Below are 14369 nucleotides of genomic sequence, written 5' to 3'. Positions count from 1 at the left end.
CTCCAAGGGATCTTCCCAACCCAGGGATCGAACCCAGGTCTCCCGCATTGCGGGCGGATTCTTGACCAGCTGAGCTATAAGGGAAGCCCGAACCCCAGAGCATTTCGGGAACTGTAGTTTCCGAAGGCCCGATTCAGTTGGCGCATGCGTTCCGAGGACTTGCCAACACACAGAAAAGGTCCCGGATGTGGAAGCGGCCGGTGATGCCACGCGTTCTGCGATCTGTGGGCCTGGACTTCTGGGAATTGTAGTCGCTTGAGGCGGGCGCCGTCGGTAAGTAGACGTAGCTTTCCTTCGGGTTTGCTACTGCAGTTGCTTCCCGGCGGGGTACGCCGGGTCAGTCGGTTGTTCTCCCATCACTGCGCTACTCTGAGGCCCAGGAGGCTCTTTCCTTCTCCCTCGACTCTTTCTCCGTGGCTGTATGCGCCTTGCTCTGCAGTCCATTTCTCTGCCTAGCTCTCTCCCTCTCCTAGCCATCTCCAAAGCCTGGGCGTAGCGGGGGCTCGCCCTCTGGGAGAGACAGGGCCGCGACCTTTTCAAATCCGGCCCCCGTCCGGCGGAGACCCTCCTTACTCCACCCTCATCTCGGTTTCCCTCACTGTCCTTTTCCCCAGACTCCTCGGCACCACAGCCCTCACGCTCCTTCCACTCTTTTTTTTTTTTCCCCCTCTGCAGGGATGGAAGCTTCCTGGCGCCAGGTGGCCGGTGGTCGAGGCCGAGCCCGAGGACGAGCCACTGCGGCCCCCTCCTCAGGAAATGGAGTCCATCTCCGCGGTGTCGGAGGAGGGCGAGAGAAGGGATCGGTGGGCGCTGCTGGTCCTGGCCGCAGCCCCGGAGGAGCGGCCACCCCTGCGGCTGCAGGTAGCTCAGCGCGGCGCAGCCCCGCGGGGTCTGAAGCGCCGCAGGCTTCCGTGGTCGGTGGTGAGAATGGCTCCTGTTCTCGGGCTCACCTGAATGCCCACCTCCTAAGGCACTTCCTAGTCTGAGCTGCCTCCGCATTCACTACTTTCCTTCTCCTTCGGGAGTTTATAATTGGCCTCACTTCTCAAAGCTTTCGGGCAGCTGCTCATTCTAGGCCAATTCCCATCACACCTTATTCATCATCAGTTTAATTGATATTAATCTTTGTTATTTCTCTGTCCCGTAGTCTTCCCTTCACTCTTGTCTATTGAATCCCTAAGGTTGCAAATAGTAGCCCAGCGGTCTGATTTAGCATATAGTTTGGTTAACACAGTGCGTTAAATCTGAATTGATTGCCGGCAGTTTTTTGGTTTTTCTTTTTAAAATTTCATAAAAATCCGGTTAGCAACTTTTCTTCTAAAACACTGTGGCTTTGGTACTTTTATGCGTGGCAACAGTCGGCTGGGCCGAGTTACAGAAGCCCCTTTTAGATTGGATTTAGGCTTTCCCCTTCGGATTTTGTCTCCAACTTCTGGGGCTGATTGTCATTTTCCATCTTTGTTTGATTGCTTAGTTTAGTGACTTTAATTATCTATGTCCTGTACGCACTTGACTTTGTGGTACTGTTTTCTACTGGGGTCACAAATTCGTAGTCACAAATTTCATGTCCTTTCCTGGATATATCTGGTGTGGCCTCCTTCAGCTTGTCAATATCCTTCACCCAAGGCAAGAGACAGGAGTTGGAGCTAACTCTCAGAGATAGTGGACAGGGAAGCCCGGCTTGCTGCAGTTCATGGGGTCACAAAGAGCTTAGTGACTGAACAACAAAGCAGTGTTTTGGTGGAGTGCACACATGCAGCTTTCAGTTTTCCACAGTAGTGAAAGAGTGCAGGGGGGTCAGGGAATAATCCTGGAAATCATTTTATTGTTGTATTTTTCAAAATATATTTTTTTAGGTGGAGGAGCAAATTGAGCTTCTGAATGTTTTCCCTCCTCATCTAACTTAAAAGTTAGGTAATATTCTGAGTTTATGATAGTGGTGAGTTAGAGTATGATATTGGTGGTAGTGAGGTATGCAAGAGGGAGACTTGTGAACAGTTTTGGTGAACTTCCTTGGATTTTGTGGATAGAGAAAAGCAAGCATCCTTCAACTGGATAATTGAGATTTGACTGTAAGAAATAATATATGGGAGTTGCTTTGTCAGCTGTCTTTGAGATGATCTGATCTGGGTCTGTTGATCAGGTTATGAATGTTTTTATTATATCTGCTTCAACCTTTAAAAAACTTTTGAGTCATATATCAATTAGTTTTCTACTAGCACTCAAAGATTCCTATGTAAGCTCTGTACATTTTCCTCCAGTTTTACTTGAAATACCCAGGAGTTCCCAGCCAAGCCAGCTGCAATAAGAAAAGGAAAGGATTTCATGAGGAAAATAAAGATAAAACATCATTAAATACAAATACACCACCTAAAATAGATAAATTTGTATGAATAGTGACTCATCAGTTTCAAGCATAAAGTGCATTTCTTAGTGCGCTGATGAATTAAGACACTAAAGAATTAAGATCAATTCAGTATGTTTGTGGCTCCTTTCTTGAACTGTGGTTGCTGTCCAAAGAGTTTATTAATGCTTGTAGAGAATTCTGATAGTCCTTGGTCTTGAGGAGTTTGAAGTCTCATTGGGAATGTGCTACGAAGTAGTCTAATTCTTCTTTGCATTATTTAAGCAAGTAACAAAGTCAGAAGTACAGACATTGCTAAACAGAATAATGGAACTAATTCAAAACTTACTTAACATTTCTTTTTGGAATGAAGTTGTGAGAAGCACATTTTCCATGTTAGCAGTGGGATCCCATGTTTGTGTGGGATTCCTGTGCTTAGTCACTCAGACGTGTCTCACTCTTTGCGACCCCATGGACTGTAGCTCGATAGGCTCCTCTGGCCATGGGGAGCCTCCCGGCAAGAATACTGGAATGGGTTACGATGCCCTCTCCCAGGGGATCTTCTTGTGGCCCAGGGATCCAACCCAGGTCTCCCGCATTGCAGGCAGATTCTTTACTGTCTGAGCCACGTTCAGTCACTTCTTGTGTGGGATTAATGTTCAGTAAATGTGTTTTGTGACCACATGCTAATAAAGACAAAAAAGTTCTTGCGCTTTCTAAGCAGCAAATTGTAAACATGGTGGGTATACAGTGAATATTGCTTGTGCTAAGTGTTTGGTGGACCAGGCCATGTTGGGTTTATAGTATGGAAGAAGATGATTTGAAAAAGCACCTGGCTTTGCTGATTCTGATGTGCTCCCCGTAGGTATGTTTCCCACCTCTTAAGAATCACTGTGTACCATTCATGTAAAACTTTTTTTTATTATTAGAGTATAATTTCTTTGCATTGTTGCGTTAGTTTCTGCTGTACAACAAAGTGAATCAACTATGTGTATCCTTTCCCTCTTGAACCTTCCTACCATTTATTTTTAAACATCTCACTTTAATTTTGTTAATGTCCTTGTCTTGAGGTTGATCACCAGTTTTTTGATACTTTAACATGCTTTTATAATTTAAAAAATTGATTTGTTAGTCACTCTAGAACAGTTTGTTGCGTTTAATAGAATATTTAACAAAAGTGAAAGTTTATATTGTGGTATTCTCTTTACCTATATGATAAGAAATTTGCAAATACTTTTTTTCATAGATGACAGTAAAATAGAATGCACCAAAGGTGACTTTTAAATCTGTATTTTAATAATGTGTTGGTATCTCATGTCTTGCTTTTTGTGAGATTGTTTTGCAGAAATGAAAAACATTTTTTTTTCTATTAAGCAGAGCTAATGTCTCAAAAGAAATTTGAGGAAATCAAGAAGGCTAATCAGGCTGCAGCCAAAAAAATTGTTGAAGAACACTTTAGCTCTTCATCTGAAGAAGAAGGGGATGAAGATTTTGAAGGAAAAAGAGGAAAAATAGTTGCTAATACATTTATAACTTATACTACTCAGACAGGTACTGTATGAGCTTTTAAATTTTGATATTTTTACATCAAATGAAAAATATATTCCTGACTTTTTGTAACACCTTTACTCTGTGTGGGATACTTTTTGTATCTTAAGAATGAACATTCTTGTGCTGTGGAGTTGAATTTTTAAACCTTTTACTGTTTGCTGCCTCTGCGGCTAAGTCATTTCAGTTGTGTTCAACTCTGTGTGACCCCATAGATGGCAGCCCACCAGGCTCCCCCATCCCTGGGATTCTCCAGGCGAGAACACTGGAGTGGGTTGCCATTTCCTTCTCCAATGCATGAAAGTGAAAAGTGAAAGTGAAGTCAGTCAGTTGTGTCCGACCCTCAGCGACCCCATGGACTGCAGCCTTCCAGGCTCCTCTGTCCATGGGATTTTCCATGCAAGAGTACTGGAGTGGGGTGCCATTGCCTTCTCTGTTTACTATTTGAGTTATATGTTTTATCACAGTAATAGGATGGCAATGTCTTTTATAGCCTTAGAAATTCTCTTTGGTGTTTCATTGGCATCTCAGTATGCCTGGGTAGTGGGAATGGAGGATCTTCCTTGAGAGATGAGTTGGGTCCAATTGTTTCTGATGATGGTTTGATTGCACTTGAAGACTTTGATACTCCTTTGAATTGATTCTTCATTTTTTTCTTTTTCATTATGTTAAATGTATCTTGGAGTCAGTTTCATTTCTTGACTTTATTCCTTTATTTTATATCTTACAACTTCTGATGTTTATGCTTTAAAAAAACTCTTAGTCTCCTCAGGTTCAGTGTGTACAGTCACATTGTATGTTGTATATATCTGGGTTACTTAGCCACATTTGTTTATGAGAGCAAGGGGCAAAGTGATGTTGCTGTGAAGATTTGGTACTAAGTGTAGAAATAGATTATTTTCAGTGAAGTGCTCTTACGCGTTCCACATTTTATACTTACAGTCATTGCTGGAAGCATTCTTGTATGTATTATCCACATTAGTTGTTTGCTGAGTATATTGATAGCATCATGAGCCTGGGTACATATCATCAAAATGGTTTCCAAGGAATTTACTGTACCTGGCAAGGAATTAAGATGAGGAAGCTTGACTAAGAAGTCTGGCTCAGCCAGGTAAAAGTTGGTAAAGAGGAACCTTGAGGTTTCTTGCTTTTAAAGGACTTCTTAGAAAGTAACTTAAGGTTTCCTTCGAGAAGACCTCACTTAAACCATTCTAGGTACAGGTGTTATTTTTAAATAGGAAATCCAGTGATATAACTGAGTATTTCTGTCTAGTGTTTAGAAAACTTTTATCATATATGAGTTTTGTTAATTTTTAACCCAGCTTTCATCTCAAAGTGTTAATGTTGTATTGTGTCAAATCCATAAGTATTTTTATATCCGTTGCATTGTGTTCTGTACTTTGCCTCTACCAAAGTCAGGAAACTTGACTAGTACAGTAAATGCCAGAGTTATGAGATGGTTCCCATCTCACGTTAGTGAATCGAACAACAGAACTTAACCGAAGAAATTCCATTTTTTCTGCGTGAGCACAGCCTTTATACTTTCATGTCAAGTTTCAGACTTTAATGGTCAGCTTCCTGTTGGGTATTGCTGTCTTGCTGGCCTGTGGAAACATAAACATATGTTGAAAGATAACTTATTTATTGTTTTATTTTCTTTATATTAATTAGTAGTGCCACAGTTTTCCCAGTCACCCACCTAAGGCAGAAATCTGGGAGCAGAGCTGGCATATACATGACATGAGTATATTTTATTTGCTCCCACTCTTCCCCTCAGCCTATGTCAGACAGCTCTTCAGACACAACAGTCTTTTCCTTCTGAATCTTGGCATGAACATTGACTTTTCAAAGCAACACAATCTCATTGTCACCAAGTCCTGCTGAGTTTTTACTTCCTAAATTTCGTAAATTCACCCCACCTTTCCCCATACTGTCATCACCTTAATTCAGGCCCCTAGAGCTGTTTAATAGGTTTAATAGCTATTAAATGATAGTTATTTAAATCCACATAATAGCTCTGTGGGGTAGATATTATTATTACTACTGTTTTAAAGATGAGAAAGCTGAGATTGGGCACATTGACTTACTAAAGGTCATTTTTTGCTTCATCTGGTGAAACTGCCTCCTCTCTGGTACTTCATGTTTCCAGGCTTGGCCTCCTCACAGTCATTTTTCTTCAGTTGCCAGAGTGATCTTGTTAAAATGCATGACTTCAAATGCCATCCTAGCCACCATGACATCTTGGGCAGTATACTTTATTGCTGCAGCCAAGTGTTAACACAATTTTCAAAGAAGTCTTACATAAATTTTATAAATATAAGATTAGACTGTTCATCTTGTTTTTATCTTCTATGTTACATGGTAGCTGTTAAATTAGATAAAATTTTAAAATGCTCTACATTTGTTAGAGCCAGCTATGTCAAAGAGCAAAATAAATACATAGAATATGGTTATTAAGTCTGCCTTTAAGGATTCTCAATCAAACTTTGATGTTTGTTCAAAACAATTGTCTTTAGTAAGTTTTATAGTATTTTATAGTTTGGGGAGTGATTTTATGTATATTTTGTTGAATAACCTAAATTATACTTGTGTTTATAGTATGGTAGAACAAGATTTTGTGACTTTTGTGTTTACTTAGATGGTCTTAGAAAGTAAAGAATTATCCAAGTGTCCTTTTTATTTTTCTTTTTGATGACATAAATTTTGCTTGTACAGTTTTATTGCCAAGTTCTGTACTTATGATAGTTTATGCTAGTAGTGTACTTTCCCTTGGAGACTTGGTTAACCCCTATTGAATAATCTTTATTATACTGAAGGCCTGTAGGTTTATTTTTCTTACACTAAAGTGACTCAGATTATTGTCCTTTTGGTGTCATGTGAGCTTTGGGGTTGTTTTTCTGCCTTTCACTGTGCTGTTATTTCTTGGACCTTCCTGTATTAAACCCTTGCTGCAGCATAGCATAGTGGTCAAGAGGGCTCACTTTGGAGCCATACCGAAGTTACTTAAACGTTATGTGCTTCAGTTTTCTCATCTGTAAAATGAAATTAAAAACATCTTATTTAATCTTACTGAGATACAAATAGTGCAGTGTCTACCAAGTAAATGCTTAATGATTGCTTAAAGAAAATTCGGTGTAGTAATTTTTTCCCTAAGTCATGCTTCCTTTTTAAGCAGAAATAGCATAATTTAATGAAACAAGGTTATTGTACTGTATAGATCTTTTCATTCGACAGATTTTTACTAAGACCATGCTTTTGTCAGACAGACAGACTCATAACACACAGACTTTTACGCACTTACACATTGATGGACATATGCTTATATTTATTCTCAGTGGCTCTGCTGGCTGCTTTTCAATTCCTTTCACCTCGCTTTAGGTATGGTTTCTCTTATTACCTGGCATCTTGCTGCCTTTGCCTGAGCCTCTGCCCCCACCAGATTTGTTAAGGACTGTAACAGCAGGTAAACTCTGAGAGAAGGTCAAAATAGAATGCATGGACTTTGTGACCTCTTGGCAGTTCACTGGTTGCTTTTTTTCTTTAGCTTCTCCTTTTTTTAGCTGTAGTTTGAACAATTGATAATACCAGACAGTTCTCACGTAATGTGGTGCTGTTGATGACTTTGTGTTATTTTCAGATGTTGCTTAACCTTAAGTTTTCAATTTTTAAATTTCAAGATGGAGATGTACGAGAATTAGAGCGAACGAAACAGTACGTAAATGAAGCTTTTCAAGCCGGGGCTATGACATGCTTAATTTGTATTGCTTCAGTGAAGAGAAACCAAGCAGTAAGTTTTTGTCCTTATCTAAAATAATGTTATCACCCTCAAATATCTTATTTTGCCTGTATAATTTGCAATCATTTATTACTCTTTTTGCTTATTTTTGTTCAAAAATGTTTCATTTGAGAACTCTGTTTATAAATTGATATTCAGTTTTGGGGAATCTGTGATTAAAAGAAAAATACCTCTAAATGAGCAATGAATATTTTCAGCACTATTTATAAAACTGAAGCAAATATCTTCAGTTTCAATGCATATGTCATGTTGATAAAGCCTTTTTAGCATCAGTACGTTGCAGAGATTCACAAGTACTGAAATGTTAAACTATATTTCATTACTTTCACCAGGTTTTAAAAAATATAGTTGTGTTCCCTGCCTTCAAGGAAGTAAAACCTAGCAGTGACATTTATGGTTTATTAGTGAGCTTCTCTTGTGTTGAAGGTGCTTCTGGAAAGTGGCTAGGGTTAATGGGGAGAGATGGATTCAGAGATAACTTATATACTTAGAGATTCTATGGCCTAATGGTGAAGTTAATATATATGTAAATTTAAAGAGCATTAATAAAGCAATTAAGGGGAAGTGATGACTGAGTGTGATAGACTCACCATTTAGACTTCAAGTTAATCCTCTGCTGTTGTAGCACCATTGCCTAGAGAAGGGCAGTGTGGTCAGATGTGAAATGGATGGGTCATGTAGAATGAGCCAGAAATTTAAGCTATATCAGATAGGTTAGCATAGCGGCTGCAGGTACCTTTGGTGCTTCTGGTTGGCTTAGTCTGAATTCAGCTGCAGTGGAGGAATAGTCTCTGCATTAAACACTTGCTGTCTGTGGGTTTTTTTTCCCAACCTCACTGCTTTCTCTTTGGGAACTAACGCAGCAGGAAGTACTGAAGCAGGGCAGAGTTAATGCCCGCTGGGGCAACATTCCACCATAGGAAGTTGGGGGATGAGTGCCCCAGCTTCCTGTTTGCTAGTGGTTAGGGCTGGAGTTGTCCTAGGCATGTTTTATGTGGTTCTTCAGAGCATTCCGAATGGGACTGAACTTTGGCCCTTAGTGGTAATCAGCTGAGTAATATGCAGTTTATTTGCATTTCCTTTTCCCTCTCTTGACCTTTTGCTTCTATATCACAGTTCTTTTCTTAGGCACTGCTTTTTTTGGGGAACTCAAACTAAGAAGTTAGCTTTTTTTCAGTGCTTCTGCTGGCTTATGATATTTATATATATATTTTCAAGTTTTTTGTTCACCCAAGTTTTAGAATTTAGCATTAATTGCGAGACTAATAGATTTTTTATAACAATGGGGCAACAGAGATTATATGTACATACTTGTGTTTAAGGATTCCTTTTGTGGTGTTATTTACAATTAGAAAAACCTAAATGTACAACAACCCATAATTTGTTAAATTATAGTATATAAGTCAGTGTGATACCTGCTATACAGCTATAAATATCATGTTGTATGGACATATTTGATAAGGGTAAATGCTTATACTATGTTAAAAAAAAAGGCTATAGTTACTTATCAGTAAGTGCAGTATGACCTCATTTTTTAAAAAGTATGAAATATATACAAAAATATTAGAGATTTTTCAGAATGTTGGCAGTAGTTTCTAGCTGAATGAATCTGAACGGTTAATATTATTTTTCTTTTAAGTGTTCTACATGTAAATTAATTTTTTAAAAGAACATTTCTTCTATTATGCTAGAGGAAGGTTTTTTCCTATAATTAGCTCTTGAAAACGGTACTTATGTTAAAGTATTGTGGAATTATCAAAGAAAAATCATTTTGTGTTTGTTAATCTCTGATACCTTTGTCTTAGGTTTGGAGTTGTTCAGGATGTTTCTGTATATTTCACATGCCCTGTATCCAGAAGTGGGCTAAAGACAGCCAGTTTCTGGTATCTTCTCTGACGGATGATGATTTTGGAAAGAGAGATTATCCCTGGCCTTGGTAACTTTCTCTAATTTAGTTGGAGTGTTTAGTAGTAAGTAAATGAAAATTGTAGCTTCTAAGTTGCTTTATTATTCGCAATTTCATTGTCCATGCTTGGCCTTCAAGTAGTCATTTGGTTTGTGAAGATATGAAACCTACTAATGGCTCCCCCCATTGCCCCAGTTTGTATAACTACTAGTTCCTTTTGGTAACTAATAAATCATTTAGATTCTTCCCCCCACCTTGCCCCAACCACAAAGCAATGCCTTAGTTATCTTTTTTTTTTCCCATTCTGGTTTATTTTTATTTTTTTTAAATATAAATAAATTTATTTTAATTGGAGGTTAATTACTTTACAATATTGTATTGGTTTTGCCATGCATCAACATGAATCCACCACAGGTATACACGTGTTCCTCATCCTGAACCCCGCTCCCTCCTCCCTCCCCGTACCATCTCTCTGCATGATACTGGATGCTTGGGGCTGGTGCACTTAGTTATCTTTTTAAAGAACTTTTAATTTCTTTTCGACTAGAATCCATTGAAATTCTGCACCTTCTCTCAGGAGCTCCTGTTTGTATATTTTAGTATTACATTGTACAAGACTGTCATCTAACATTTTGATCATTGGCTTCCTAGTTTTATCCTCGAAATCTATCAAAGCTTCAGGTTATCCAATCTCATTAAATTTTCTACATTTATTATCTTAGTTTGGCTTCTAGGACCAAAACTGCTTTATTTTAGTCTTGCTGGGTAAAAATCTGTTTTAGCAGAGAATGTGAAACAGTATTTGAACTTTTCTTTGACTTAGGCATATTTGAAATATATATATTTTTGTATTAGATGTTAAATATGAATATTTTTTATTTTCAAATATTTTTCCCCTTCTAGATTTTGTCATGTTTCTTGCTGCTATATTACCTACCTATAACCTGATTCCTCTCTTCTGCTTGCTATTGCTAATATAGTTTGCTTATTTGTAGACCACCCAACCAAACTTTTAAAATAGTGAGCCTTATAAAATTGGAATGAATAACTCAAGAATAAAGTTCAGGTGGTTAGTAGAAAGCTAATGATGCTTTCTTGTGTAGCTATATTTTAGATATGTGTTGTTTAATACAGTAGCAACTAGCCACATGCAGTTGTTTATACTCTTAAAAATTATGAAATAAAAAATTATTTCTTTCTCAGTTGTATCTATTAGCCACATTTCAAGTGCTCATTAGCCATATGTGGCTAATGGCTATTGTGTTGGACATGACAGGTATAAAACACTTCCATCATCTCAGGAAATTACTGGACAGAGCTGTTCTAGATGGTTGAAGTTGATTTTAGTAAAACCTTGTTTCTTACTAATATAGAGATGGAGCAGAGGTTACATAAACTGATTGTATATACTCCATTGTTAAGTATATTTATATCCCATCTCATGTCACTTTTATAAATGAAATTAACTTCAGGAATTTCATTCTTTGTAGTCCCAAATGTAGGTTTGAATACAAACGATCTGACACACCTAGTAGGTACTATTGCTATTGTGGAAAAGTGGAAGATCCACCTTTAGATCCGTGGCTTGTGCCTCATTCATGTGGCCAAGTATGTGAGAGAGATTTTAAACCTTCTTGTGGCCATAAGTGTTTACTGCTCTGCCATCCAGGTGAGTTATATATTATATTTTTTGTCGTTTGTGGGTAGTTATTTCTTCTTACATTGAAGCAAAAAAATCATTGTGAAAGTTGAACCCAGAGCTTAAGTGTACATAAGGAAATATTTGAAGGGATTGCCTTTTAAAGTATCAGAAAAGTGTTAGGAATTACTGATAGGTGTAGGAACTGAAAATTTTAATTTTTGACTTCTGATTTTTTTCCTTTCATTGGATTCTAGGTCCTTGCCCCCCTTGTCCCAAGATGGTCACAACTACTTGTTATTGTAAGAAAGCAAAACCTATCCCTCGCCGGTGCAGTGTTAAGGAATGGTCCTGTCAGCTGCCATGTGGACGGAAATTGCTTTGTGGACAGCATAAATGTGAAAATCCTTGTCATGCAGGTAAATGGTCATAAGTCTTAGTGTTCCAGCCTTAAGCAGAAGTCAAAGCAGTCTCCATTGCTTTTATGATGTTCCATGCTTATTTATCATTTTGATTTTAGGAAGTTGCCCACCCTGTCCAAGAGTTAGTAGACAAAAGTGTGTCTGTGGCAAACGAGTAGCTGAAAGAAGCTGTGCAAGTCCACTGTGGCACTGTGATCAAGTAAGTGTATATGCATTTTGAGGAGTGGGTGTTAAAGTCTACCAAAGCATATACATTTAGAAATGCTAGTTAGGTTTAGTTGGATAAAAAGAGAAGAACAGCAACTCAGATGAATTTTATTCATGTGTTAGGAAACTTTTCAACTTAGTATCATTTTAATTACCAGGAGAATTTTTTCTTTTCAAATTAACAGCAACTTGTTGAATTTCAGATTTAGTACATATGTACTCTTTCTTGCCAGCTTTTTCTCCTTTTCTTTTCCCTCTTCTTGAATTAATCTACTTGAGGAAGTAGGGTTGATTTTGTAGCTTGTCTTAGAATTGGCATGGCTTTAGTACCATTGGAAATCTTTGGTGGATGACCACATGAAACTGTATGTTCTTTTTGCCTTTATTATATTTTAAAGATATACTCTGGTACATAAGAAACGTGTGTGTGTGTGTGTTTATGTACATTCATGATACCAATGTAAGAGAGAAAGCATAATAATATGAGGAATATAAAGAAGTTGCTTATTTGTGATTGAGAAATTATTATGTTGTATACAAAGTCTTGTTAACTTTTAAGTCTTTAGCATTTATTGCATGTTGTTCTAGGTATGTGGGAAAACACTACCATGTGGTAATCATACGTGTGAGCAAGTTTGCCATGTAGGTGCTTGTGGAGATTGTCCTCGATCTGGGAAAAGGTTCTGTCCGTGTCAGAAGTCAAGTAAGGCTTTCTAAAAAATCTTTAATCAGATTATGATTACTTGTTATGCTAATTCTTATATTTTCCCAATTAGTTTTCTCTGGAAAGTTATAATGTCATTTCAATAATAATATAAATTCAGTATTAGATATCTACAAACCTGGGTAACAGGACAATGTAGCCTGATGGATTAAGAACTCAGATTTTGGCCCCAGACTTCCTGAGCCTCTGAAATGGGTGTCTTGTCAATCTCAGACCAATCTCTTTTCAACCCATCAAAGCACATTCAAGGTGTATCTTCGGCTTCCATCTGAACGCTCTTCCAACTCCCCTATTCTTTCAACCCCTGACCAGTGAAGAGAAGTGATTCAGGGAAGTAAATGTCAATATCCTGCACTGCATGCTGATAAACAAAAAACTGAACTAGAGTGATAATAATATGATCTTTGATTATATAAGGGTCACCATTCTGAATAGTGTGCCAACACATATAAATCTGGGTGAGTTAAGACTGTGATGAATATAAGTATTGCAAGATGTATTCCTGATTTATTTCCTTCCTCTGATCCCATTTCTTTCTTTCCTTGAATGAATAAATCTCTGCTAAAATTAAAAAAAAAGAAAAAAGAAAAAGACTAGGCATATCTGGGTTGAAATCCCACTTTCTTGAACTATACTTTTCCCAAGTTAAATGGGGATAATGGTAGTACCTTCTTTATAAGATAATTGTGAGAATTAAGTGATAAAATGCACATAAATTATTTAGTGTAGTGTCCAGCACATGAAGGAAACCTAATAGTTATAAACTCTTGCCATAATTCTGTATTAGATTATAGGTGAATTTAGTTTTGACTACTTTGAGATAAAGGCATAGAAGAGTTTCAGTTGACATTCACTTTCTTGATTTAGCACCAATACCAGCACACATATTTGTGAGATTATTGCCAGCATTAGTTATAAAATATTTATGTTAAAGGCCAATTTCATAGTTTCAAAATCTAGATCTTTTTTTTTTTTCATCCTATGAACTTGTTTAGAGCAATTTTCTTTTTTTTAATTCTGTATATTGTAGAATTCTTCCTAGTAGTTTCCAGGGACTTACTCGTTTCTTTAGAAAAGTATTTCAGAAGTAGTTAGCTCATGAAAATGTGCTTCCTGAGTATGGTAATGTGTCACGTGTCAAATTCTTTTTAAAACGCATACACTTTGGGACTTCCCTGGCACTCCAGTAGTTAAGAATCCTCCTTGCAATGCAGGGGACCTGGGTTGGATCCCTGTTTGGGAAGTAGGATCCCATGTGCCACAGAGCGGCTAAGCCTGAGTGCTACAACTAGAGAGCCTGTGCACCACAACGAAGATCCCACGTGCTGCAACTTAAGATCTGATGCAGCCAAATAAATTTTTTTTAAAAAAGCATAAACTTTACAAATATTAGGGGTTGTTTTCATTAAAGTGAACTTTTCCCATTAATTATGTAGATGCAAAAACTCATGTCAGAAAGGCTTGTCATTTAGGGAATCAGAAGTACGTGGCATATTATTAGTGTTTTATAATAATATATGTTGTTATTAATACTGATTTTTTTTTTGGTCTGCTTCTAGAATTTTCCTTGCCTTGTACAGAAGATGTACCAACTTGTGGAGACAGTTGTGACAAAGTACTTGAATGTGGAATCCATAGATGTTCACAGCGTTGTCACCGAGGCCCTTGTGAAACATGTAGACAAGTCAGTCATCTCCTGTAATAGCTACTTTTTTAACAGCTGTCATCATATGTCAAATGGGATTGTTTTATAATTGTTCTCTTAAACAACTGTTGTTATGAT

At 37.7% G+C, this 14369-nt stretch overlaps 1 protein-coding gene across 2 annotated transcripts in view; it reads left to right on the top strand.

Annotated features, from left to right (window-relative positions):
• Nucleotides 1-259: 259 nt before the first annotated feature.
• NFXL1 (nuclear transcription factor, X-box binding like 1) overlaps nt 260-14369 on the top strand; it is a 57834-nt gene continuing 43724 nt past the window's right edge. Inside the window, exons 1-10 of one of the 2 annotated variants that reach the window (XM_040238149.1) lie at nt 260-336; nt 676-861; nt 3722-3895; nt 7570-7679; nt 9494-9624; nt 11085-11263; nt 11491-11652; nt 11754-11854; nt 12451-12565; nt 14146-14270. In XM_040238149.1, the coding sequence (XP_040094083.1) occupies nt 678-861; nt 3722-3895; nt 7570-7679; nt 9494-9624; nt 11085-11263; nt 11491-11652; nt 11754-11854; nt 12451-12565; nt 14146-14270 (1281 nt within the window). In that variant the 5' untranslated portion in view covers nt 260-336; nt 676-677. Of the gene's footprint in view, nt 414-675; nt 862-3721; nt 3896-7569; nt 7680-9493; nt 9625-11084; nt 11264-11490; nt 11653-11753; nt 11855-12450; nt 12566-14145; nt 14271-14369 lie in introns of both variants that reach the window. The other variant, XM_040238150.1, reaches the window with a different exon arrangement.

This window comes from Oryx dammah, unplaced genomic scaffold (genome assembly GCF_014754425.2).
Source record: "Oryx dammah isolate SB20612 unplaced genomic scaffold, SCBI_Odam_1.1 HiC_scaffold_3, whole genome shotgun sequence".
Taxonomy (NCBI): domain Eukaryota; kingdom Metazoa; phylum Chordata; class Mammalia; order Artiodactyla; family Bovidae; genus Oryx; species Oryx dammah.
This window is presented reverse-complemented; position numbering and strand designations above follow the sequence as displayed.